General features: G+C 44.0%; 1 protein-coding gene across 1 annotated transcript in view; it reads right to left on the bottom strand.

Moving 5' to 3' along the window:
- Window positions 1–25,888, bottom strand: part of LOC143986670 (uncharacterized) — a 126,700-nt gene that overhangs the window by 18,993 nt on the left and 81,819 nt on the right. The window contains exons 17-21 of the mRNA XM_077485077.1: window positions 25,402–25,521; window positions 20,404–20,520; window positions 10,849–10,869; window positions 5,708–5,820; window positions 2,065–2,248 (exon numbers count right to left, since the gene is read on the bottom strand). Coding sequence (XP_077341203.1) covers window positions 2,065–2,248; window positions 5,708–5,820; window positions 10,849–10,869; window positions 20,404–20,520; window positions 25,402–25,521 — 555 coding nt within the window. The remainder of the gene's footprint in view (window positions 1–2,064; window positions 2,249–5,707; window positions 5,821–10,848; window positions 10,870–20,403; window positions 20,521–25,401; window positions 25,522–25,888) is intronic.

Genomic DNA, 25,888 nt, shown 5'->3' with positions numbered 1-25,888 from the left:
GTGGGAGACACAAACTGTTGTAATTCCTACACCGTTCACCTGACTTGGATGAAAATACCCTCAAATTAAAGCTGAAAATCTGCAGTTAAAGAACATCTTGTTCATTTCATTTCAAATCCATGGCGATGGTGTATAGAGCCAAAAAAAAGCTTAGAATTGTATCAATGTCCCAATATTTATGGACCTAACTGTATATATCTGTTGTAACATGTGCTTGAATAAAGAGAGGTCTGCTGTTTTTCACCCTACACTGTGTTATGACTAGTGAATGGGTGGAATAAAGAGTCTTGGATAGTGCCCAGTGACACCAATACAGTGATCAGCGCTATAAAAAAGGAACTGATTACTGTATAATTGACACTGGCAGAGAGGGGACTAAGACTAGGGGGCGATCACGGTTTTTCACTTTTCCTCACTGACAGATCAATGGTGTACCTTGTTTACATCGGCACACTGCTGATCCGTCTCTCCTGTGATCAATCAGCGGGTTGTGGTGGTCATCGTGGCCGCCGGACTTGCTGATTGGCTCCCGCCATGTCCAATAACAGCAGGAGCGACGTGCGCTTGCCCCCTAAATTACATGCACAAAATCACATACAAGTACGTGATTTGCGCATGCGGGCCGCCCTGCTGCAGTAAATGTAGGGCGGTGGTAGGTAGGTTAGGGTTATGGTAACATCAAGGAAAATACAGCTCCATTTAAAAAAATATATATATACATATTTTTGCTGTTTTGTACCAGTTTCCTTTGATAGCAATTGTGAGGCAATTGTGAGACAATTACCATGAAAGCAGCCTTACAATTGCAATCATTGCAGCCTTACCTTTGCCATGAATGCAGCCTCACCATTGCCATGAATGCAGCTTTACAATTGCCATGATAGCAGCCTCACATGTGCCATGAATGGTAAGGGTACTTTTGTACTCCCTTATCATTTCACACAGGGGGGAGCCCGGGATCTGGGGGTCTCCTTGTTAAAGGGGGCTTCCAGATTCCGAAAAGCCCCTCCACCCGCAGACCCCCACAACCACCGGCCAGGGTTGTGGGGATGAGGCCCTTGTCCTCATCAACATGGACCCCAAAGCATTCTCCCAATGTTGAGGGCATGTGGCCTGGTACGGTTCAGGAGGGGGGGTGCTCTCTCGCCCCCCCCCTTTCCCTGTGGCTTGCCAGGTTGCGTGCTTGGATAAGGGTCTCGTATGGATTTTGAGGGGAGGCCCCACACCATTTTGTTTTTTTTTGGCGTGGGGTTCCCCTTAAAATCCATGCCAGACCTGAAGGGCCTGGTATGGATTTTGAGGGGGGCCACCGCGCCATTTTTTTTTTGGGCGCGGGGTTCCCCTTAATACCCATACCAGACCTGAAGGGCCTGGAATGCTCTTGAAGGGGAACCCACGCCGTTTTTTTTTACATTAAAGTCGTGTTGTAAGTCGCGCTGTGATTCACACTCAAGTCGTGTCCAAGTTGCCTCCCAAAGTCGTGCTGGAAGTCGTGTAAATGAATGGAATCTTATGATACAAGTTCAATAGACACAGATTGTTATTGTCAGAGTCACGTCAAATCTATCTGTATCGAACTGTGTCAAAATGAAAATAAAGAATTTATTTATGTCGGATCTTTAGATTTTGTGCTTTCGTTATCGCTTGTCAAAACGATAACGAAAATACCTGAAATTTGTACGAAAATGCATTCGGACGAAAACGAATGCACATGTCTAATAAATACGGTATACATCCAAATCATCAGGGGGTGCATTAAACCAGGAATGTGGGCCGCAATTGGACTTTGGACATGCCCGGTCTAGGCGAATGACAAGAGAGTGGACAGAAAGAAATCAGGCTTTGTGAAAAAATAAACAAAGAAATGGAGGAAGAAGAAAAAACCCTGATAGCTGTGCAGCGGAGGGGTTGGGATGGAGAGGAGGAAACTCGTCAGGAAGGGTGAAGTTCCACTTTAATAAAACTGGCAGATTTATCCGATTTTGGAAATGTATCAGATTTTGGAAATTTTGATAAAACTAATAGATTAAAAAAAAGGAATGAAGAATGAGGATCACATTGTACCTTCCACTGATGATTTGTCGATCTGATAGAGACTTTGGACTCGGCCTAAGTAATCCTTAACAAACCAGTGTGGGGTATCGCTGGAAACATTGATCCTGTATTCAAATGATCCTCCTATCAGAGATTCCTTGAACTGCACATTGTAGAACTTGTTCTGAAATCCCAAGAACATAATATTTTCTAGCTGCAAATATATAAAGAAAACATTGTTAGATCTGCAGTACAACAAAGAATACAATTTACAAATAAAATTTGTATTTTTAATTTTTTTTTTTTACAATTATTCCTCCTGGACACTGCATGAACATTCGCTCTATGCAAATGCCAGGGCTCTGACCAACTTTCATGTATTTTTATGTGTTGTATTGCATCAGGTTATTATTATTTTGTACTACGCTGACATCTATTATCAGCTTAGAACCACTACAACATGTTTACTTATGTGATTTGGTATATCCATCTGTCCTCCCCTCCTGTTTAGTGCTAGTTAGCTCAGTCTAAGCTAGACCCTCCCTAAATCTTCCATGTTTCATCAGTAAGGCTTGGTTCACATACAGAGGAACCTTGGATTACAAGCATAATCCGTTCCAGGAGAATGCTTGTAATCCAAAACACCCGCATACCAAACGAGTTTCCCCATAGAAGTCAATGGAAACGAAGATAATTTGTTCTGCATTGACTTCTATTACATGCAATACCGTATGTGGCCAGAGATGGGGGGGGGGGGCGCCGGAGAGCCTCGGAAATACTCAGGAACAGCTCAGCTGAACACGGAAAGCCTCGGAAAGGCTTGGAAACATTTGGAAACGGAGTATTTCCGAGTGTTTCTGAGTATTTACAAGTCATTACGAGTATTTCCGAACGGCTTTGAACCGCTTCCAGTGTCCCCAGCGCCCCGGCACCTCTAGCCAAATGCGGTATTGCACCGCAAATTAGCTTGAATTCTGCTTGTTTTGCGAGACAACACTCGCAAACTGAGTCAGAATTTAAGAAAAAAAATTGCTCGTCTTTCAAAACGATTGTTACACGTAAACCAAGGTTCCACTGTATATGCAAATTGGATTTTGAACTGCATTCAATTCGCTTGACATGTGAACCGGCAGCCTTCTCTGTGGAGACGATTCACATATCTGCGGGTTGGCCACGGTCCATTTTTAAAAAGAGTCCTGAGCATTTTTCAGTGTGGTTTAGGTGCGATTTTAAGTAAAAATTTGCACCTGAACCAGTGAAAAAAACCACACCAGACTCCTTTTAAAAACTGCACTGAAACTGCAGCTGGACATATGTGAACTAAGCCTCAGTGTTAGTACTTTGCAGACACAGGGCTTAGAAGCTCATTGTCCTTTCACAATTCAAAAGACTGGAAAAGCATCTCCTATACTGCAAAAAGCTAAAGTATAATTGCATTGGATTTAACTTCTGTATCTTATTAAAAAAGTTAAGCTGCTGGTGGATAGTGCCAAGTCAGCAGGTGACCATACTGTCTAGAAAGAGTGGGTCTAGGGTCTGTCAATGCAAAGAATAGCATTTAAATCAGAGCAGCAAATAAAATAAAACGTTACTAGACTATTTTCTTTCCAGGTCAGATGGTCTTCATTTAACCACTTCAGCTCCGGGAGGTTTACCCCCCTTCATGACCAGGCCCTTTTTTGCTATATGGCACTGCGTTACCTTAACTGACAATTGCACAGTCGTGTGTCACTGTACCCAAATAAAATTTTATGTCCTTTAATCCCATAAACAGAGCTTTCTTTTGGTGGTATTTGATCACCTCTGAAGATTTTATTTTTTGCACTATAAACAAAAATAAGGCAACAATTTTGAAAAAAAAAAAAATTATTTTTTACTTTCTGCTATAAAACATATCCAATAAAAAAATTGTAAAAATCGAATTTCTTCATAAATTTAGGCCAGTATGTAACTTTGCTACATATTTTTGGTAAAAAAAAATCCCAATAAGTGTATATTGATTGGTTTGTTCAAAAGTTATAGCGTCTACAAACTATGGGGTAGATTTATGGCATTTTTATTTATTTCCTAATTTTTTACTTGTAATGGCGGGGATCAGAGACTTATAGCGGGACTTTGTATTTTTTGAAGGTGCCTCCCCTGACTGCACGCCCCTGCACTGTGGATATGACCCTATCATAGCTATCAATCAAAATCAACTTCTCTATGTGTGGCATATAGTGAATGGGTCGTGGACTATAGATTGACTATCCCTATTGTAAGAGACCGAAACGTGTATGGCCACCATAAGAAGCATGCAATGGGGGTGATTTACTAAAACTGAAGAGTGCAAAATCTGGTGCAGCTGTGAATAGAAACCAATCAGTTTTTTTTTTTAAATCAAAGCTTAAAGAGGAACTCCGGCCGACCTATCCATTTTTTTTTTGCCCCACTTACCTGATGGTGGTATCAGCACATTTCAGATACTCGCTGAGATCATCTCATGCCCGGCCACAGCTCTGTCCCTCCCCACCATGTTCTCTCTGACATCATGGAGAGGCCCATCGGCTCTTCCGGGTTCAGCGGGTGGGCCTCTCGATGACGTGCCGATAGGCCCGCCCTCTCCTCCTGTTTTTCAATGAAAGCTTATGCTTCCTGGAGTAAGTGACGTACATATCCTAGGGGCACCGCAGGTAGTTTGTGCCTCATTCACCTAAGGTGAGTGACATACATAGGGAGGCAGGGCGGACTTTCAAAATAAAAAAATATGTAAACAAAAGAGAAAAAATTGCCCTATTCCGCCAGAGGAAGGGAGGAGGGGTGGAGAGGTGGGATATTCCTCGGGAGGGTGAAGACCTGCTGTGATTGAACATGCTGAAGTTAGAAGATAATTGACTACCTTGTACAGCTGCACCAGATTTTGCACTCTCCAGTTTTAGTAAATCAACCCCAACACATGGCGTAGAAAAGCACCTACCTGACGGTGGTATCTGCACATTTCAGATACTCACCCATCCAGTGGATCCAGCGTTGACCCACTGAGATCATCTCATGCCCAGCCACTGCTCTGTCCCTCCCAGCCATGTTCTACCTGAATTCATTAAGAGACCCGCCTGCTCTTCCAGGTTCAGCCTCCCGATGATCCACCGATAGACCCGCCCCCTCTTCCTGTTCTTCAATGAAAGCCTATGTCTCCTGGAATGTGACGTGCATATCCCAGGAGTCACCGCGGGCAGTGTGCGTGTCATTCGCCTAAGGCAAGTGACATACGTAGGGAGGCGAGGTGGAGAGGTGGACTTTAAAAATACTAAAAAAAAGTAAATAAAAGAAAAAAAAATTGCCCAATCCTGCCAGAGGAAGGGAGGAGAGGTGGAGAGGCAGGATCTTCCTCAGGAGGGTGAAGGCCCGCTTTAATCGAACAGCTGATTGGCTACCAAGCACAGCTGCACCAGATTTTGCACTCTCTAGTTTTAGTAAATCAACCCCAATGTAGGTAGTAGAAGAGCAGAGCAAAATAAACTTGAAGGAAACTCATACTGACCACACCAACCACACCTCACTTTCTCCGCTCATAACCTCCCAACTAATGCAGCAGATTTGGGCTTTATATAACCCGCGTTCTTTGAAGAATCCAGCTCACGCTCTCATAATCCTTTTCATAAAGGTAGATATGAACTCATTAACTCATACTTACAGTTTTTTCATACTGTCTGGCGTATTTTTGGAAAGTGGCCGTGTTTAGCTTGGAAGCGTTTCCTGTAAAATTCCATGTTGCCCAGTTCAAGGTGCAGTTAAATATGTTCCAACCTATAAATAGGAAATCCATGAGATGTCTCTATCGTGGAAAATTCAGAAGAAGAACACAAGGCGTTAGACATTTGCAGTCCTCCAGCTGGAGAGGAGGCCTGCCGAAATTTATAGTCAACGTGACAGCGGCATCGCTGCTGATCGTCCGTGAAAATCTTACAGTATCATTCTGTCTGCATGTGCATGGGTATATATTATTTATTTATTTAGGTTTGCTTACTTTTTGTGGATCAGTATTTTTCAGTAATGGTTAGGGATGAGATCTTGGTTTGCAAATTGCCACTAACTACACTACTACTTGTGGAGAAACCCTAGGATTGGCAATACGCAAACTTTGAGACAAAAACGTCAAAGGTTTGTCCCCACAAATAAGGAACAACCTATATCTCAGTGTATAGCCTTTGACCTAGTCAATATTTTGAAGGAATGGATAAATCAGTCCCCTGTCTATAAAAAAAAAGGCTTATAGTAACAGTATTCTCAGTGTGTGTTGGCAGAAATAAAAATTCCGTAAAAATTTATGTTTTTAATTTTTTCAAATTTTTGTTTGTACATGTCTCCTATGGCAGTGCCTGTATTGCCATGTCTTTTTTTGACAATTGTGTGCTTATTAGCCCCACATTCATTCACCTCACTCATCGACCTCAATAGGGTTTGCCGCAAAGTTCAAGAAAAAAAATTGTAAAACTGTTCGCAGCCCCAACCCAGGCAGATCCACCTAGGCCCAGGTTATCAGGTCCAGTTGCAAAGGGGGTTAAGGCAGTGTTAGGGATCAGGATATGGGTTAGGCCCGGGGTCTCCAAACTTTCTAAAGAAAGGTACAGTTGTCTGTCCTTCAGACCTGGGGGTGGCACACTCTGCCCAGTGGGAGTAAAAAACACACAATCTTTGATATTAGGGGAGAAATAGTTGGTGTCAGTGGTGGGAATTATGTCTCAAGGGCAGTGGTGGCTGGTGCTCAACATTTTTGGATGGGTGCAAACAAACTGGAAATTTCTGGAAAATACAAAAAAAAAACATCAATTCCAACCTCACTGTGCCATCAAATCCAGCCACTGTGCCAATCAAATGCAGCCACTGTGCCAATCAAATGCAGCCACCGTGCCATCAAATGCAGCCACTGTGCCCATCAAATGCAGCCACTGTGCCCATCAAATGCAGCCACTGTGCCCATCAAATGCAGCCACTGTGCCCTCAAATGCAGCCACTGTGCCCTCAAATGCAGCCACTGTGCCATCAAATGCAGCCACTGTGCCCATCAAATGCAGCCACTGTGCCATCAAATGCAGGCACTGTGCCCCTCAAATACAGCCACTGTGCCCATCAAATGCAGCCACTGTGCTATCAAATGCAGCTACTGTGCCCATCAATTGCAGCCACTGTGACATTAAATGCAGCCACTGTGCCCATCAAATGCAGCCACTGTGCCCATCACTTGCAGCCACTGTGACATTAAATACAGCCACTGTGCCCATTAAATGCAGCCACAGTGCCCATCAAATACAGCCACTGTGTATCAATTGCAGCCACTCTGCCCATCAAATGCAGCCACTGTCCCTATCAAATGCAGCCAATGTGCCCATCAAATGCAGCCAATGTGCCCATCAAATGCAGCCACTGTGCCCATCAAATGCAGCCACTGTGCCCATAAATTGCAGCCACTGTGCCATCAAATGCAGCCACTGTGCCCATCAATTGCAGCCACTGTGACATTAAATGCAGCCACTGTGCCCATCAAATGCAGTCATTGTGTATCAATTGCATCCACTCTGCCCATCAAATGCAGCCACTGTGCCTATCAATTGCAGCCACTGTGACATTAAATGCAGCCACTGTGCCCATCAAATGCAGCCACTGTGCCCATCAAATGCATTCAATATGACCATCAAATACAGCCACTGTGCCCATCGAATGCAGCCACTGTGCCCATCAAATGCAGCCACTGTGCCATAAAATGCAGCCAATGTTCCCATCAAATGCAGCCACTGTACCCATCAAATGCTGCCACTGTACCCATCAAATGCTGCCACTGTACCCATCAAATGCAGCCACTGTGCCCCTTAAATGAAGCCACTGTGCCCATCAAATGCAGCCACTGTGACCCTCCGCCCGCTTGCTCGCTGTCTAACCGGCACTTACGCCATCTTGGTGGAGGGTCAGGCAGCGGGTGATGGCTGCAAGCTGTGAGACAGGCAGCGGTGAACTGTGTCCTCCATGCATCTCTTCTTAATTCCTGCTAGGCGTTCAATAGGAGCACCTGTCCTTTAAGCCAATTAGGTGATGGTGATGGGCATTAGACCCGCGTTTGCTGATTGGCAGAGAGGCAGTTCAGTGTTAGAAAAGCAAATATTAACACACCTGGGTGAGCTCCGAGCGAAATGCTCTATGCTCCGAGTCCACGCTATTTTGAAGTCTATTAGAGGCTATGGCTCTAATCAGGTGCTTCAAAAAAACACCCCTGCCACTAGAATTCAGGCGCCTGGTGTCCTAAAAGGGGCCAGACACCTGAACAATGGGTGGCCGCAGTGGCCATGAATAGATTCATGCTATGCATGGATCTATCCCTGATACATATAGGGGGGGGTGGTGTGATTGAGGGGGCGGTGCCCGTGCGCCCTTAATGGACGGGCCACCACTGCTCAAGGGTCAGATAAAAGCAAAGGGCTGCAGTTTGAAGACCGCTGGGTTAGGTCAATGTTGAAGCTAAAGTTTAGGGTTATGTGTTAGGGTAAAGGTTAGAGTTAAGCTGCCCATAAATGGGTGAGAACTGTGGAGGTTTAGGAGATATTCATTTTACCCACAGGTAAGTCTTATTATAGGCTTACCTGTAGGTAAAAATGACCAAGTGGGGCTTACAACCACTTTAAAGTGGGTAGACATCCTGCTGCCAGAATGCATAGATCAGTGCTGCAGTCTATTGCCTGTTCAGAGTTGACTGAGTGTGGAAATACTAACAGGGCAGTAAAACAGAAGTCAAGTCCTGTTTAACTACTTCAATACCAGACACTTTCACCACCTTCCTGCCCAGGCTAAGTTTTAGCTTTCAGTGATGTTGCACCTTAAATGACAATTGCGCGGTCATGCAACACTGTACTCATATGACATTTGTATTATTTTGTTCACACAAATAGAGCTTTCCTTTTGTGGTATTTAATCACCACTGGGTTTTTATTTTTTTATTTTTTGCTAAATAAACTAAAAAAAGAAACCCATTTGTCTTTGATTCTGTAATAAAATTTTGCAAAGAAATAATCTTTCTCCATAAATTTAGGCCAAAATGGATTCTGCTACATTTCTTTGGTAAAAAAATAATTCAAATCAGTGTTTATTATTTAGTCTGTAGGAAAGTTATAGGGTCCACAAACTATGACACACACACATATATATATATATATATATATATATATATATATATATATATATATATATATATATATATATATATATATATATATATATATATATATATATATATATATATATATGAAAATTGATCAATTCTGATTGATGAATCCTGATGATGATGGCCCAAAAACACCAGGACAATACAAATACCCCCCAAATGACCCCTTTTTCAAAATTAGACAATCCAAAGAATTTAGAAAGAGGCATGGCGAGTTTTTTTAAATTGTAATTTTTGGCACAATTTTGGGGGAAATTAATAAATTTAAAAAAAAAATGTTTTTCTTACTATTTTTATTTATTTTTTACATACTGTCAGTACAGCATCAACATATAAATATTTTTCTCTTTTTTACTACATTTTTTAAAACTTTTTTTATACATACTGTGGCCAGAGTAATACAGTATTACCATATTAGCACTGTACTACTCTGGGGAGGTGATTTATTTTTATTTTTTTTTACACATTATGATCGCTTATAACAGTGATATTTATTGTTTTAAGCAACCATTTTTCTGAATGAGATTGATTCATTCACTGTGTATTCTTGTGATTAGCTGTAATTGGCCACAGCTAATCTCATGGTACAGATGGGCTGTGATTGGCCCTGTCTGTAACATGTGATTGCTGTGACCAATTACAGAGTGCAACCCAATAGTAAACAATGAATGGCATGAATGCATTCCCTCCCAATATTTTGAGATGGGAATGAGGGACACCTACTAACAAACGTAAGTAGGCATAGAACACGCCCCCCTGCCACACCCCCTTAAAAAAAAGGTTAATTAAATCCAGAAGGGCTTTTTTTTTACCACTACTATTCCTTTATACCACTACTATTCCAGAGGGACATTTCTCAAAATCAGGGACAGTCCCTCGAAATCAGGGACAGTTGGGAGCTATGTCAATGTAAACCATGCATTGTGTACAATTGTCATGTGATCTGCTACGATTGCATGGTACTGGCAGAGCCTCAGAACAGTGATCTGTCATTGGCTGTGTCCGGTGGACACTGTGGGTGAGAGAGCACACTGCAGCCCGCCCCTTGCGATGGTGTGTTGTGGGGAGGACATCATATGACATCCACCCAAAATGGCACCTGGACCTATAAACAAATGATGCCCCATTAACCACAATGGCTATATAGGCCCCTTTCACACGGAAGTTCTGATCAGGTCCGAAAAACTGACAGGCGGACCTGATCTGAATATCTGTGTGAAAGGGGCCTATATGGCCATTGTGGTTAACTGGCCGTCAATTGTCTATAGGCCCGAGTAGGGCATTTGCCATTTTGGATAGACATCATATGATATCCTCCCCAGAACGCACCTTGCAGGGGACCCCGATTAGCACCTCCATTCTTCTCTATGGAGTGGTGGATGTCAGCGGTCACCTGCCGGGATCTGATCCTCTGCTGAGCGGGCGGATCTGCTGCCGGTGTCCTCCCCGTGTGAAAGGGACCTTATGGGTGAAAACTCAGCCGGTCCCTGCTGAACCAGCGTGGGGCCCTATTTGTGTAGAGGACCGGAGGAGGATGGAGAGGAGGAATGATTGTTTTAAGGGTGAAAATCCGCTTTAACAACATTTCATATCTGCAATAAAATACAGAAGATATTCATTTATACCTGGTGGATTTGTTGAGTCACCTGGAATGAGAAAAATAAAAACATGAATACATAAAACCATCAGCCATAACATGTTAATCCCACAGGAAGTCATCGGTAAAAATAGGTTAAGCATTATCTACAGCATCTAGCTGAGTTATATTTAGTATTTCTATGTTATCTGTTTAAGCCAGATTACATTATACAAAGAAACACGGTAACAGCAGGGAGTGCAGGGACGTTATCAAGGTATCATGGGAACTAATTAATAGCGCTATGTGTTTACTAAAATGTTACAATTCCACCGGTGACACTAAACTCTGGATTTAAAAAAATGATATTCAAACATGTATTTCGCACTCAAAAAATCCCTTCTATTGCTCTCATCCTCCTCCAGATTCTATTTTTGCTGCTGTGATCTGATTTGCTGTTAGAGGGTGACTACATACGCTGTCCATGGTCCCCACTGTATGTAGGAAAAAAACGCAGTAAGAAACGATTTCATGAACAATAGATGACAGGGCAATTAAAGAGGAAATGCAGTCTGCTCACATCATTTGTAATAAAAACATATTTTCCATTCTGAAGCTTCCCTCCAACCAATTTGCATATTATGTTATATATACTGTGATTCTGTACTTGCTAAATATGCTGCAGAAATCTCCCTCCACTGAGTCTGGCTGCATCCATTATAACTGTGGGCTGAAGCTGCTGCCTGTTCACTTCCCGGATTTACACAGACACACAGAGGCACACCTCCAGCTCTGCAACCTCTGTGCCCATCATATACAGCCTGTGCCCATCATATGCAGCCTCTGTACTCATCATATACAGCCTGTGCCCATCATATGCAGCCTGTGACCATCATATGCAGCCTCTGTACCCATCATATACAGCCTGTGCCCATCATATGCAGCCTCTGTACCCAGGCATGTACTGGCCATTGGGACTACCGGGAATTTCCCGGTGGGCCGATGGCTCAGTGGGCCACTCTGATGTAAAAAGGGCTGTTGATGGGACACTCTGATGTAAGGGGGCTGCCGATGGGACACTCTGATGTAAGGGGGCTGCTGATGGGACACTCTGATGTAAGGGGGTGCTGATGGGACACTCTGATGTAAGGGGGCTTCTCATGGGACGCTCTGATGTAAGCGGGCTGCTCATGGGGCACTCTAATGTAAGGAGGCTGGTAATGGGACAGTCTGATGTAAGGAGGCTGGTAATGGGACACTCTGATGTAAGGGGTGCTGATTGGACACTCTGTTGTAAGGGGGCTGGTGATGGGACACTCTGATGTAAAGGAGTTCTGATGGGACACTCAAAATGTAAGTGGGCCGGTCTAGATGAATTCCAGGGCCAAATTTCTGTCCCAGTCCAGCCCTGTCTGTACCCATCATATGCAGCCTGTGCCCATCATATGCAGCCTCTGTACACATCATATGCAGCCTGTGACCATCATATGCAGCCTCTGCACACATCATATGCAGCCTGTGCCCATCATATGCAGCCTCTGCACACATCATATGCAGCCTGTGACCATCATATGCAGCCTCTGTACACATCATATGCAGCCTGTGACCATCATATGCAACCTGTGCCCATCACAGACATACAAAAGCACACATCCAGCTCTGCAGCTCTCATTGGCCCTCTTATGACTCACCCCCCCCCCCTTCCTGGCAGTGGTGTTCAAAATTTTTTGGGGGTGCACACAAACTGATTTTTTTTTAAAAAATACTGAAAAAAACATCAATTGCAGCCACTGTGGCCCATCAAATGTAGCCACTGTGCCCATCATATGCAGCCACTGTGCCCATCATATTCAGCTCCTGTGCCTATCATATGCAGTCTGTGCCCATTGTGTGTAGCATGTGCCCATCACAGACACACAACGGCACACCTCCAGCTCTGCAGCTCTCATTGGCCCTCTTGTGACTCACCCCCCTACCCCCCCCCCCCCCTTCCTGGCAGTGACGACTGGTGCTCAAAATTTTTGAGGGGTGTAAAAAAACTGAAAATTTCAAAATAAATACTGGAAAAAAACATAAATTGCAGCCACTGTGCCCCATAAAATGCAGCCACTGTGCCCATCAAATGCAGCCACTGTGCCCATCATATGCAGCCACTGTGCCCATCATATGCAGCCACTGTGCCCATCATATGCAGCCTGTGCCTGTTTACAAAAAATATATAGAGCAGTTAAATTCTGCTTTAACCCAACAATCCCGTTATTCTGGAAGAAAAATTGAGTTAGTTGGCATTTCTGTAAGTGTTCTGGGCAGCCCATACCTCCACGAAAGCTGCCACTGGAGATAAATAGAGGCGCTGAAATGACAGCTGGCATTTTTCTTCTGCGGGAACACCGGACAGGAAATCATTGTTTCATGGAAGCCTAGAGCCCCCGGCTACTCCACTTTTATTTTAATCAGCTTCTGTTCCGATAACCTCCTTATACCTTTACATACAGATCTATGAATGTTATTTAAACCCCCTTTTTTACATAAAGCATTTTGTGAAAGCCGTGTATCCCGGGCATAGCGGCACTTTAAATAGCACGCTTTTCTGTACGCTTAATATACCTAAAAACCACTCGCTGAGCCGAAAGTTAAACTAATGCAGCTAAAGCTTTCAATTACTGAGCTTTAAATAGCAGAACCCCTTCCAGTGTTGCCTTTTCACGCTGCGGAGAATGTGTTGTGCCCCACTTTTCGATATGGAACTTTATATAAGAACGCTCTGGAATAAATTAAAAACAAGCCGTGCGAGCACACGCCACTTACTGCGGGAAAACAGAGCCGGTGAGTGACATGTTGAAACAATTCAACAATATTTAATGAGCTCTAAATAGAGTCGGAGACATATTACATGTTGGTAAAACTTGCTAAATGAGTGACAATCTGGGACATGATTAGTTCTGCAATTATATAGGTTCAGTAATAACTGTCTTCTGGGGGGGAGGGGGAATACACTAACCAAATAAAGGGTCACTTCTTTTAGCTGATGGGGAATTAAAAAGCATTTGTACGCCGCCCATACTAGGCTAAGACTGGCCATACATTATACAATTTTTATGTTCAATTTTCCTTTAGATTTACCCAAATCATATAATAATATGAGGTCAGACCTAAACTATTTCATTTTGTATGCAATCAGGCAGGCCCTTGCACTACATAGTTGAAGGTATATCTGCACACCCCCAAAACCACCGGCCAGGGTTGTGGGGAAGAGGCCTATGACCCCATCAACATGAGGACAAGGTGCTTTGGGGGGTAAAACCCCCCGGTCTAAAACACCCCCCCCCCCCACATTGAGGGCATGTGGTCTGGTATGGTTCGGGGGGGGGGGGGTGGAGGTGGCTTGCTTGTCCCCTCCCTTTCCTGACCTGTCTGGCTGCATGCTAGGATCTGGGTCTGGCAGCGGGTGAGGGCGGTGAGCTTTGGGACAGGCAGCGGGTCAGGCAGCGGTGAGCTGTGTCCTCCAGGCGTCTCTTCTTTCTTCCTGCTAGGCTTTCAATATATGTCCTTTAAGCCAGTGGTCATCAACCCTGTCCTCAGGGCCCACTAACAGGCCAGGTTTTATGTATCACCTTAGGGGAGATGCAGATTATAATACTGCAATCACTGAGCAGCAAATGATATCACCTGTGATGTATTTCAGTTATCTTGTAAACCTGGCCTGTTAGTGGGTCCTGAGGACAGGGTTGATGACCACTGCTTTAAGCCAATCAGGTGATGGTGATGGGTGTTAGACCCACGCTTGCTGATTGGTGGAAAGGCAGTTCAATGTTAGAAAAGCAAATATTTATTGGTATGGATTTTGGGGGGGACCCCAAGCCATTTTCTTTTTTTCATTTTGACGTGGGGTTCCCCTCAAAATCCACACCAGGTATGGATTGGGAGGGGGGGGCATTCCATTTTTTGGCCAATTTTTTTTATTTCCCGGAAACTCTTGTTTTTACATTCAACTGTCAGTGGGGAACCCCGCTGACAGCTGATGACTCATCAGTTAAGGACGTGGAGGCCGACTTCCCTGCTTGCGTCATAACAACGAGCTATACACTTATAGTTTGTTAAAGAGAAAAAACACTAAAAATGCACATAAAAATTGCATCAAAAATGCAGCACTTGCGTTTTTGGTGCGGGTCCATTGAAGTCTATTACACGCAAAACATAATCTGCTGAGAGAAAAAAAAAGTCCCTGACCCTTTCCAAAAACGCACTGGCTGCAAAACGCATAGATGTGAACGTGTACCATAGGAAACCGTGTTAAATGGACTGTAGTGCATTTCTGCAAAATGCACTAAAAAACGCATAGGTGTGAACCTAGGCTTTCAGATGAATAGGCCCAGCTTGGACCAATGTAAGTATGTGTCTGTCATGAAAATCAGCTTTAACACCTTCTTCCCCTTCTTCTGTCAGCTAGTTTTTGCTGATTTGTATGCAAAGCACATGAAAAAAATAGACACCTATTTTCACCATAAAATATACTTTTATTGTCTTTATTTAAAGAATATGTTTTTTTTCACATTCCTGATATGTGTGCCTGCTGTACCATGAATTTGTTTGAGAAAGTCTCCTATTCTCTTTGTATTGCTTCCCTTATGTGAAAGCCCTGGTTTTCCTGCTAGCTCCTCTGCTTTTCTATTAAAAACTGACCACACTAAGCAGGAGAATACACTCTGGTCAGTTCTCTAGCTATGCCTGCTCTCCGCCAGTGACCAGACTTGTAATGACACCCCCCCCCCCCCCCACCTGCACAGCCAGTCACTGGGAAATTCAGTGAACTGATGTTTCTCCTCCCCCCAGCTCTTGTGCAGCTGAGAACAGAGGGAATGAGATCACTTATAAAAAAAAGGGGGGAAAAAAGGTATTTATAATTTATTTGTAGATCTACACACAAATGTTTTGCCTTTCACTTCTATTTAAACTGAATGGGTTGTTTTACAAGGTGAGGTTTTACATTTATTTTAAAGTGACTTTAAAGTCACCTGAGCCCCATCTTGATCCATGTTATACGAGAATCTTGGCTGCCTGGGACCCCCCCCCCCTTCTCATTGGGTGAGACAGCAGCGAAGCGCCATTGGCTCCCGCTGCTGTCAATCAAAGTCAGTAAGCCAGTGAGGAAAGCGGGGAATCAGGGCTAGGCCATGGCTTCATGTTCGAATGGATACGCGGAGCTGCGTTATTTTTAACAAAAAAAATTAAAAATGAGACTTTACAATCACTTTAAGAAGCAGTTCACACCACATGCAGTCCATCGTGTTTTTGTTTTTTCTGTATCCAAAACGCATGGAAAGTAGGTTATATGGTTTTTCGCTCGCATAGTTCATACTAGTACAGTCAGTTCCAGTTCCAGAAGAAAAAGTATAACATGCTGCATTTTTCCTGCACTGGACTGTACTGGAATGCGGTAAAATGCATTAAAAATGCACTGGACCCCAGTACAGTAAAAAAAAAAAAATTTAAAATCAGGAAAAGGATCTTAAATGTATCAAAAATCGCAACAAAAACACAACGGAATTCACCAAAAACCCCTTAAAACATGCATGCAGAAAAACATCCGGAACGGATCTGGAGTTTTTGTGATGTCAACCGGCCCTAAGGGTCAAATCCAAGTATAAAATGTTCACTTTTGATGAGTTAAAAGCTGCCTTTTAGGTCTCAAATGGAAGAACAAAATTTGGACATATTAAAAATACAAATCAGGCTCTAGATCAGGGGTCTTCAAACTTTTTAAATAAAGTGCCAGTTTGCTGTCCTTCAGACTTTAGGGGGGCCGGATGTTGGTGCCAGTGGGGGGAGTAGTAACATTGTTGTTGTCAGTGGGAGGATTAGTACTCCATTGTTGGTGTCAGTGGGAGGATTAGTAGCCCATTGTTGGTGTCAGTAGGAAGAATGGTGTCCCATCCAGTGGCGGCCCATCCATTAGGGGTGCAGGGGTGCCACCCCCCTAATCCATGTGTCCAGCCCCTAATCTACATGCAGGGTGCCGGACGCATGGATATCAATAGGGTTATTTATTTTTTTAAGTACATGATTGGAGCCTGAGGCTCTAATTGGCTTCAAAAAAGGGTGGTATCAGGGTACAACTGATCGCCGCCATCCATATCACGTGGGGGGGGGTAGCGGGCAGGTTTGTTTCAGTAAGAAGGATCGTACCCCATCATTCAGTGAGCGGAACGGTGCCCCAAAGGCCGAATAAAGGCAAGCAGTCTAGAAATCACTGCTGTAGATCACACCCTCTACTCTCCCATTCTTTAGGATTTACAGTCAGGTCCATAAATATTGGGACATCGACACAATTCTAATCTTTTTGGCTCTATACACCACCACAATGGATTTGAAATGAAACGAACAAGACTTTCAGCTTTAATTTGAGGGTATTTACACCCAAATCAGGTGAACAGTGTAGGAATTACAACAGTTTGTATATGTGCCTCCCACTTTTTAAGGGACCAAAAGTAATGGGACAGATTACCAATCATCCATCAAACTTTCACTTTTTAATACTTGGTTGCAAATCCTTTGCATTCAATTACAGCCTGAAGTCTGCAACGCGTTGACATCACCAGACGCTGGGTTGTCTATGCGTGATGCTCTGCCAGGTGATGCTCTGCCAGGCCTCTACTGCGTGTCTTCAGTTCCTGCTTGTTCTTGGGGCATTTTCCCTTCAGTTTTGTCTTCAGCAAGTGAAATGCATGCTCAATCGGATTTAGGTCAGGTGATTGACTTGGCCATTGCATAACATTCCACTTCTTTCCCTTAAAAAACCCCGCTAGGACATTTTTCCCAGACTCTGCTTGGGTTGCGGGGGGTTTCTCTGCATTCTGACAGGCTTTGAGGGTGTGTGCAGTGCAAGTCCTGCAACCTGAGAAACCCAGCAAAGCCCAAATTATTTCAGTGCAGATATGCCGCACCTCCTGGCTCCCGCCCCGCAGTTAAATTCTGTGTCCATCCTTTACCACTGTCATTTCACATACAGCGTTTCTGCGTAACAGTGGGGCGGGAGCTGGGAGGTGCAGTAGGTCTGCACTAAAGCCAGCCCTTCAGAGGAGCACTACAGCGGTAATAGACACTGATCTACGGGGAAAATAGAAGGCGGTGCAGGGAGACTGATGGGGCACATGTGGGGGGGGGCTCTGATAGGGACACAAGTGCCGGTGGGATGCTGATGGGGACATGAGTGTGGGGGGCTCTGATGGGGACATGAGTGGGCAGAGGGGGCTCTGATGGGGACACAAGTGTGGGGGGGTGCTGATGGGGACACTAATGTGGGGGGAACTTTGATGGGGGACACAAATGTGGGAGGAGGACTCTGATGGGGGACACAAGCATGAGGGGCGTTAATGGGGACAAAAATGTTCAGGGGGGGCTCTAATGGGGATACAAGTGTGCTGGGGGGCTCTGATGGGGAAACAAGTGTGGTGGGGGTCTGATGTTAGACACAAATGTGGGGGCTCTGATGGAGACACAAATGGGCAGGAGGGGTTTTAATGGGTGTGGGGAAGTGGCTCTGAGAGGGCACAAGTGTGTGTCAGGGGTTCTGATGGGGACATACAGTTGTGCTCATAAGTGTACATACCCTGGCAGAATTTATGACTTCTTGGCCATTTTTCAGAGAATATGAATGATAAGACAAAAACATTTATTTCATTCATGGTTAGTGTTTGGCTGAAGCCATTTATTATCAATGAACTTTGTTTACTCTTTTTAAATCATAATGGCAACAGAAACTACCCAAATGACCCTGATCAAAAGTTTACATATCCTGGTGATTTTGGCCTTATAACATGCACAAAAGTTGACACAAAGGGGTTTGAATGGTTATTAAAGGTAACCATCCTCACCTGTGATCTGTTTGCTTGTAATTAGTGTGTTTGTATAAAAGGTCAATGCGTTTCTGGACTCCTGACAGACCCTTGCATCTTTCATCCAGTGCTGCACTGATATTTCTGGATTCTGAGTCATGGGGAAAGCAAAAGAATTGTCAAAGGATCGGCAGGAAAAGGAAGTAGAACTGTATAAAACATGAAATCCAAGGAATTGAGAATGCAAATCAGCAGTGTTCAAACTCTAATCAAGAAGTGGAAAATGAGGGGTTTCTGTTGAAACCAAACCATGGTCAGGTAGACCAACTAAAATGTCGGCCACAATTGCCAGGAAAATTGTCCGGGATGCAAAGTAAAAACCCACAAATAACTTCAGGTGAAATACAGGACCTTCTGAGAACATGTGGTGAGGCTGTTTCAAGATACACAATAAGGAGGCACTTGAAGAAAGATGGGGCTGCATGGTCGATTCGCCAGAAGAAATCCATTACTATGCAAATGCCACAAAGTATCCCACTTACAATACGCCAAACAGCACAGAGACAAGCCTCAAACCTTTTGGCACAAAGTCATTTGGAGTGATGAGACCAAAATTTAGCATTTTGGCCACTACATTTGTAGAGGAGTCAACAAGGCCTATGATGAAAGGTACGGAGGTGGGTCGCTGATGTTTTGGGGATGTGTGAGCTACAAAAGCACAGGAAATCTGGTCAAAATTGTTGGCAAGATGAATGCCGTATGTTATCAAAAAATACTGGAGGAACATTTGCATTCATCAGCCAAGAAGCTGTGCATGGAACGTACTTGGACATTCCAACATGACAATGATCCAAAACACAAGGCCAAGTCGACCTGTCATTGGCTACAGCAGAATAAAGTAAAGGTTCTGGAGTGGCCATCTCAGTCTCCTGACCTCAATATCATTGAGCCACAGTGGGGAGATCTCAAATTCGCAGTTCATGCAAGACAGCCTGAGAATATACAGGAATGGGAGGCTTTTTGCAAAGAGGAATGGGCAGCTTTACCATCTGAGACGATAAAGAGCCTCATCCACAAATACCACAAAAGACTTCAAACGGTCATTGACGTTAAAGAGGACAATGCACGGTATTAAGAACTGGGGTATGTAAACTTTTGATCAGGGTCATTTGGGTAGTTTCTGTTGTCATGATTTACAAAGAGTAAACACAGTTGACTGATAATAAATGGCTTTAGTCAAACACTAACCATGAGTGAAAGAAAAGTTTTTGTGTTATCATTCATATTCTCTGAAAAATGGCCAAGAAATCATAAATTCTGCCAGGGTATGTAAACTTATGAGCACAACTGTATATGAACAAGGGGGGTTAATGGGGACGCAAATGTGTACGGAGAGTCTGACAAAGACACAATTGTGTGGGGAGAATCTGTGGGGACATAAATGGGCAGGAAGGCTCTGATAGGGACAGAGATGGGAAGGGAGCCACTAATGGGGACACAAATGTGTGGGGCGACTCTGAAAGGTCTCATGCACACTAAATATTTAGCCCTGGTGTACGAGGCCCTTCATTTAGAGCCGAGGAGCCTTGCTGATGGCAGCCTTTTAAACTCTATTCTATTCCATGGCTGAAAATTTATAAATAACATTTTTTTTGGCCCACAAACATCTGTAAAATATATGATGTGGCCCTTGAAGTACAAAGTTTGGAGACCCCTGGCTTAGGCCATACTTCCATGTACTAGTTTCCCCTAAACATTGCAATACTTACCACACTGTATGTCATCAATGCTTTTGTAGCGACAAGAGCACTTGAATGAACCGAGGCTATTGATACATTCGTATTTAGCATTTGGACATGCAGTCGGACTTTGGCACTCATTGATATCTAAAAGTCAGAAAAAAATAAGTTGTCATTTATATATGTCACTGGTTTAAAGAATGGCTTTGCTGTAAGCAACAGCAAACTACATATAAATACAGTAACTTAATAATAAATGAATGCACTATACAGACACACATACAGATCAGCCATAACGTTATGACCACCCACCCACCTAATATTGGGTAGGTCTCTCTTTTTCTGCTAAATCAGCCCTGACTCATTGAGGCATGGACTCCACTAGACAAAGCATCTCACTGTCTCCACCATCTTGCCTTCTTCCCCACATAATAGACACACACACCTGGCCATCCACATGATGTAAAAGAATATGATTTTCATTAGACCAGGCCACTTTCTTCCACTGCTCCATGGTCCAGTTCTGATGCTTACGTGCCCATTGTAGGTCCTTTGGCTATGGACATAAGTCATCATGGGCACCCTGACCAGTCTGTGGCTACACAGCCCCATACACAACAAACTGCGATGCACTGTGTGCTCTGACACCTTTCTATTGTAACCAGCATGAATTTTTTCAGCAATTTGAGACACAATAGCTATTCTATTGATTCGGACTACACAAGCCAGCCTTCACTCCCCATGTACACCAATGAGCCTTGGCCACCCAATGACCTTGTCGCCGGTTCCCTAGTTTTCCTTCCTTGGACCACTTTTGGTCGGTCCTGGCCACTGCAGACTGGGAACATCCCACAAGAGCTGCAGTTTTGGAGATGCTCTGACCCAGTCGTCTAGCCATTTCAATTTGGGCCTTGTCAAAGTCCCTCAAATCCTTACACTTACCCATTTTTTCTGCTTTCAAGTCATCAACTTCAGGGATAACATGTTCATTTGCTGCCTAATATATCCCACCCACTTTCAGGTGCCATTGTCATGAAATAATCAATGTTAGGCCCCTTTCACACAGACGATCCGTTCAGGTTCGCCTGTCAGTTTTTCAGGCGGACCTGAACGGATGCTCCATAGAGGTCTATGGAGCGTCGGATGTCAGCGGTGACAAGTCCGCTGACATCCGGCCCGCTCCGATCCGAAAAAGTGTGACGGAGGAAAAAGCTATTTTTCCATACGTCATCGGATCGGGTGAAGACGGACACTGCGGTCCGTCGTCACCTGATCTCCCATAGGGGAGAGCGGCGCTGTGACAGGTCCGTCCCTGCGCAGTGCGCAGAGACGGACCTGTCATCTTCCTGCTCAGCAGAGATCGCTCCGGCGATCCCCACTGAGCAAGCGGATATCCACGGGGCGGATCAGCACTGATCCGCCCCGTGTGAAAGAACCCTTATTCATGTTACCTGTTGTCTTTGTTATCACTAGTGAAAATACACCAAATTCTCTAAGGCTGGGTTAACACATGTGTGGTGCGAATTAAGGCTCCTTTTTCACATGCTAATTTACAAAGTAGTTGTTTAGCGTTTCAGATCAGTTTTGGATCAAGATCAGGTCAGGATGGCATCAGTATCAGGTCCAGTTTACATCAGTATCAGGTCCAATTTACATCAGTATCAGGTCCAGTTTACATCAGTATTAGATCCAGTTTACGTGCGATTCAGAAGTGTTTTTCTATAGAAGTCAATGGGCCTGAATTCGCACCTGAGCCGGACCCCACTGCTCAAAAAACTGACAGGACCCTTTTTTCAAATCGCACTGAATCCGCACTCCATCTGCACCGGATATATTTGAAGAATAGAAAGCAATGTTCTTTCAAATGTCTTGCGAATTGGATGTGGATCAAAACGCATCCAATTCTCATATGTGTAAGCCTAGCCTTATGTGCCCATTGAAAAATAAAAAAAAAACCTTTTCCACTTTTTGTTCAAAACATTCATTTATACTAAACATAACATTTCAGATAAGAAAAATATACGGTAACCTCACGTATCTTCTTTTATTGACAGGAAATACTAATTTCCTTCAACTTCTGCATTTTTCATTTTTCTACCAAGGAAAACATCTCCAGGGACAGACGGGTAATTTCTCTGTTTAAGTAATATCAGATATTTCATTTTTCCGCTTCCACTTTAGAGAGAAATAGTGTTTTCTAAAACTCATAGATTTACAGGACCTGAGCTATAAAAACTGGACCTAAGAAACACAGAGGCTTATTGCTAGCAACCAATTTGATTTCTTTTATTTACAGCATTAAATTAGAATGGCTGCTTTGGGCTTTAGTTTAGCCATTCGTGGAACTACCAACCAAGGACCTGGGAGCAAGGCTATGCAGAACTGTCATGCCTGTAGATTGCACTGGGCTCTGGTGTGATCAGCAAAGCTTTGCTGTAAATTTGACAGCTGAGCCATGTTTTGCCTTTGGAGTCCTGCAGAACACGGCTGTCACTTCAACAGCTGGATTCCACTGTCTGTATCAGGACTGGAGTACTGACAATGGCCCCTGATGAGCAGGATCAGCCCAACCAAGTCCAAAATATGAAAGCTGCTCATCTTCTATAATAAGCAGCTTGACAGCCAGGTCATGCTGTCTCGCCCAGGAATGGCTGTGAGCACTACTGTATGACTGACCTCTGAAAACAATATATTTTAAAAAAAAAAATGTTATGATATAAATACATTTAACAATACTGTTACTACAATATGTATTTTAGTCATTTTAATTAATTAACTAGTGTAGCACCCTCTATTTAGGTAGGTGCTAGAGTTGAGATTTTTGTCAGTGCTTCTAAAAGAAAGGTGGGGAAGAAAGGTGGAGCTGTCTGGGGTGCCCTAAGGAGCCCTGACCAATCCCCAACCTGGATTGGCAGGGGGCAGGCTTCCTTAAATACCTAGAGTAAGCCCAGCTGAGGAAGAGTTGTTTGGGTGGAAGAACTGGAGATGGAGTATTCGGTTGTTTGGACCTTTGAGGAAGCCCCCCATTCTGGGGGGGGTTGACCCTGGGTCAGGGGCTTGAAGCTGAACAGGAACCCCACATAACCCAAGGGGTGTCCTGAACAGAAGCAGAAGAGGACAGTGGGGAATACTGCCGGGCAATCTCCAGGAGGGATTCACCAGGTGTCAGTGAGTGGCAGGCACAGTCAGGATAGCTGAGGGAGACATGCCGGAGAGGACTGGGAGTTTGCAGTCAGAGATGGATGTAGAGGCAGCGGAAGAGACTGTGATGTTATTGGTAGGGAAGTCGGGCTGCTGCAGTCAGGAGGGCTGGCAGGGTCTGCAAAGGGCTGACTGGGACCAGTAGTCCACCAAAGAGGGCAGCTAGCAATGGAACTTTATTTGCTACACCATAGGGGTCTGCTGTCCCTGCCTGTAAAAAGGTACTCTCTGCTAAGGCCTGGCTGGAACCAGAGTTAGGCCTAGCCATATGCTATCTGCGCCTGAAGAATTGTGCTGGAGAGAGAAGGAGAGGTAATCTGCAGCAAGTGTTGTGCAGGAGGAGAATATCTGAATTGTCCCAAACCATAATAATTATTTTCTGGGCATCCCATGAATTCCTTAACAACATCCAAGTTCTAATCCCACAATAAAATAAAATAAAATAAAGCTGATGGACTGATTCTTTGTCCTGGAGTATCTGGAAGTGAATGCTGGGCTGGGCAGGGTGACAGGTGGGCCACATCACTCAGCAGCCCCAGTGGGGTACCGCTACACTAATTATAATTACCATAATTAATTTTAACTAAGTTCATGTTTTACTGCTTGTTAACACTTTGTTAGCCCTAATTTGTTTATAACGGTGGAGTAGCATCAAAGCTCATTTGGCCCTACTTCCCCTGTGGGTCACAGGAGTGCACTCGCTGAGTTCTGCACTCCTGTGACCCATATTAAGCTGACAGTGGGCTAAAGTCTGCTGTCAGCTGAGGTAACTTAGCCAGTCCAGGCTCTGGATGAATCCCGACTTTAATGTCGGGATCCACCCAAATGTCTTGCTGGCAGCTGCTTCTATCCCCTCAAAAGCCTGATGCTCCAGTGAGCACTGGAGGGGCAGAGCAGAGAGTCGGTGACTGACAGCCACCACCCTGTGCTTAATGAAGACCGAGAACTTAGCGACCAGCGTTCTTTGATCGCTCAGTTTTCAGTCTTACAGGCAGCAGGGGACAGATGTAGTATCGGACCGACGCTGGATTGACCTAGGTGAGTATAAATAAATAAATAAAGCTCCCTTGTTACCTCCTATCATGATCGCCTTCAGGATTTCTCCAGAGCCTCTCCCATCCTCTGGAATTCCCTGCCCCGGTATATCCGATCAGCTCCTAACCTGTCCACCTTTAGGAGATCCCTGAAAACTCACTTATTCAGGGAAGCCTATCCCACACCCACCTAAAAACTGTCCCAGAGCCACCCCTCATCAAATCATTCCCTGCATCTATTACCTTTTGTACCACCACCCCCTCCATTTAGAATGTAAGCTCTACGAGCAGGGTCCTCCTTTCCCTTCTGTATTGAACTGTACTGTAATTGTGCTGCCCCCCCCCCCCCCCCCCTACATTGTAAAGCGCGGTGTAAACTGTTGGCACTATATAAATCGTGAATAATAATAATAATATAAAATGTCTACTTTTTATCGATCCCATACTCCTCTTTTAATGGCTGGTTGCTGGTTATCATAATTTTAATAAATGCACACCTCTGCAATCTATATAAAAGGGATGAAAATTGGAACGTGGAGGCCAACACCAGTCAGCATTAAGTTGGAGGTATAAATATATAGACTGCTGCCCACTAGTGATGAAGATAATTGTTTTTAGGGGCGAAAATGTCACATGCTGCAGAGATTTAACTTGATAGGGGTGGGATAACCAAGAGGTGAGTGGGCCCCATTACATTTTTGCAGTAGAGCCCCATGATTGGTAGTTGCTCCATTCTTCCCACAGAACTTATGTTTATATCATTTATCGTTTTTACTCGAACAGTCAAATGTACCTGAACAATTCTTGCCATCGCCAGTGAACCCTGGTTTACAGCGACAAGTATATGAGCTATTGGAATTGAGACAATCAGCATTTTCGTGGCAAGGGTATGGATAAGGCGGCAAACACAGATCTGCAGGTACAAATATGGAGGTTAACAACTATAAGAAAATTAGACATCATATCCATACTTAACAAAACAGTCCATATTCTTAAAGATGAGTATGGGAGCATCTAATTAAGTCATACAGGTATGATCAGAGATTGTTACAGGAAAGAGCAAGAAAAGGCAGAGGCCCTGTTCAGGAGAAAAGGCAAAATTTAAACATAAAAGGGTTCAGTTAGGTTTCGGTGGGTGCTTAAAGACAAACTTTACTCAAAACATTTAGTTTAGGGTAGAGTAGGGGGCAATGACTAAACAGGAAGTGAGAGGTAACCCCGCTTCCTATATGACCGGCGTTTTAAACCTTCCTATTGTACTAAAAACAAGCATTGCTCTC

Source organism: Lithobates pipiens, unplaced genomic scaffold, assembly GCF_037356315.1.
Source record: "Lithobates pipiens isolate NorthernLeopardFrog02 unplaced genomic scaffold, aLitPip1_a1.2 Scaffold_18, whole genome shotgun sequence".
NCBI lineage: Eukaryota > Metazoa > Chordata > Amphibia > Anura > Ranidae > Lithobates > Lithobates pipiens.
Note: the sequence above shows the minus strand (reverse complement) of the source record. Positions and strands in the feature narration are given on the sequence as shown.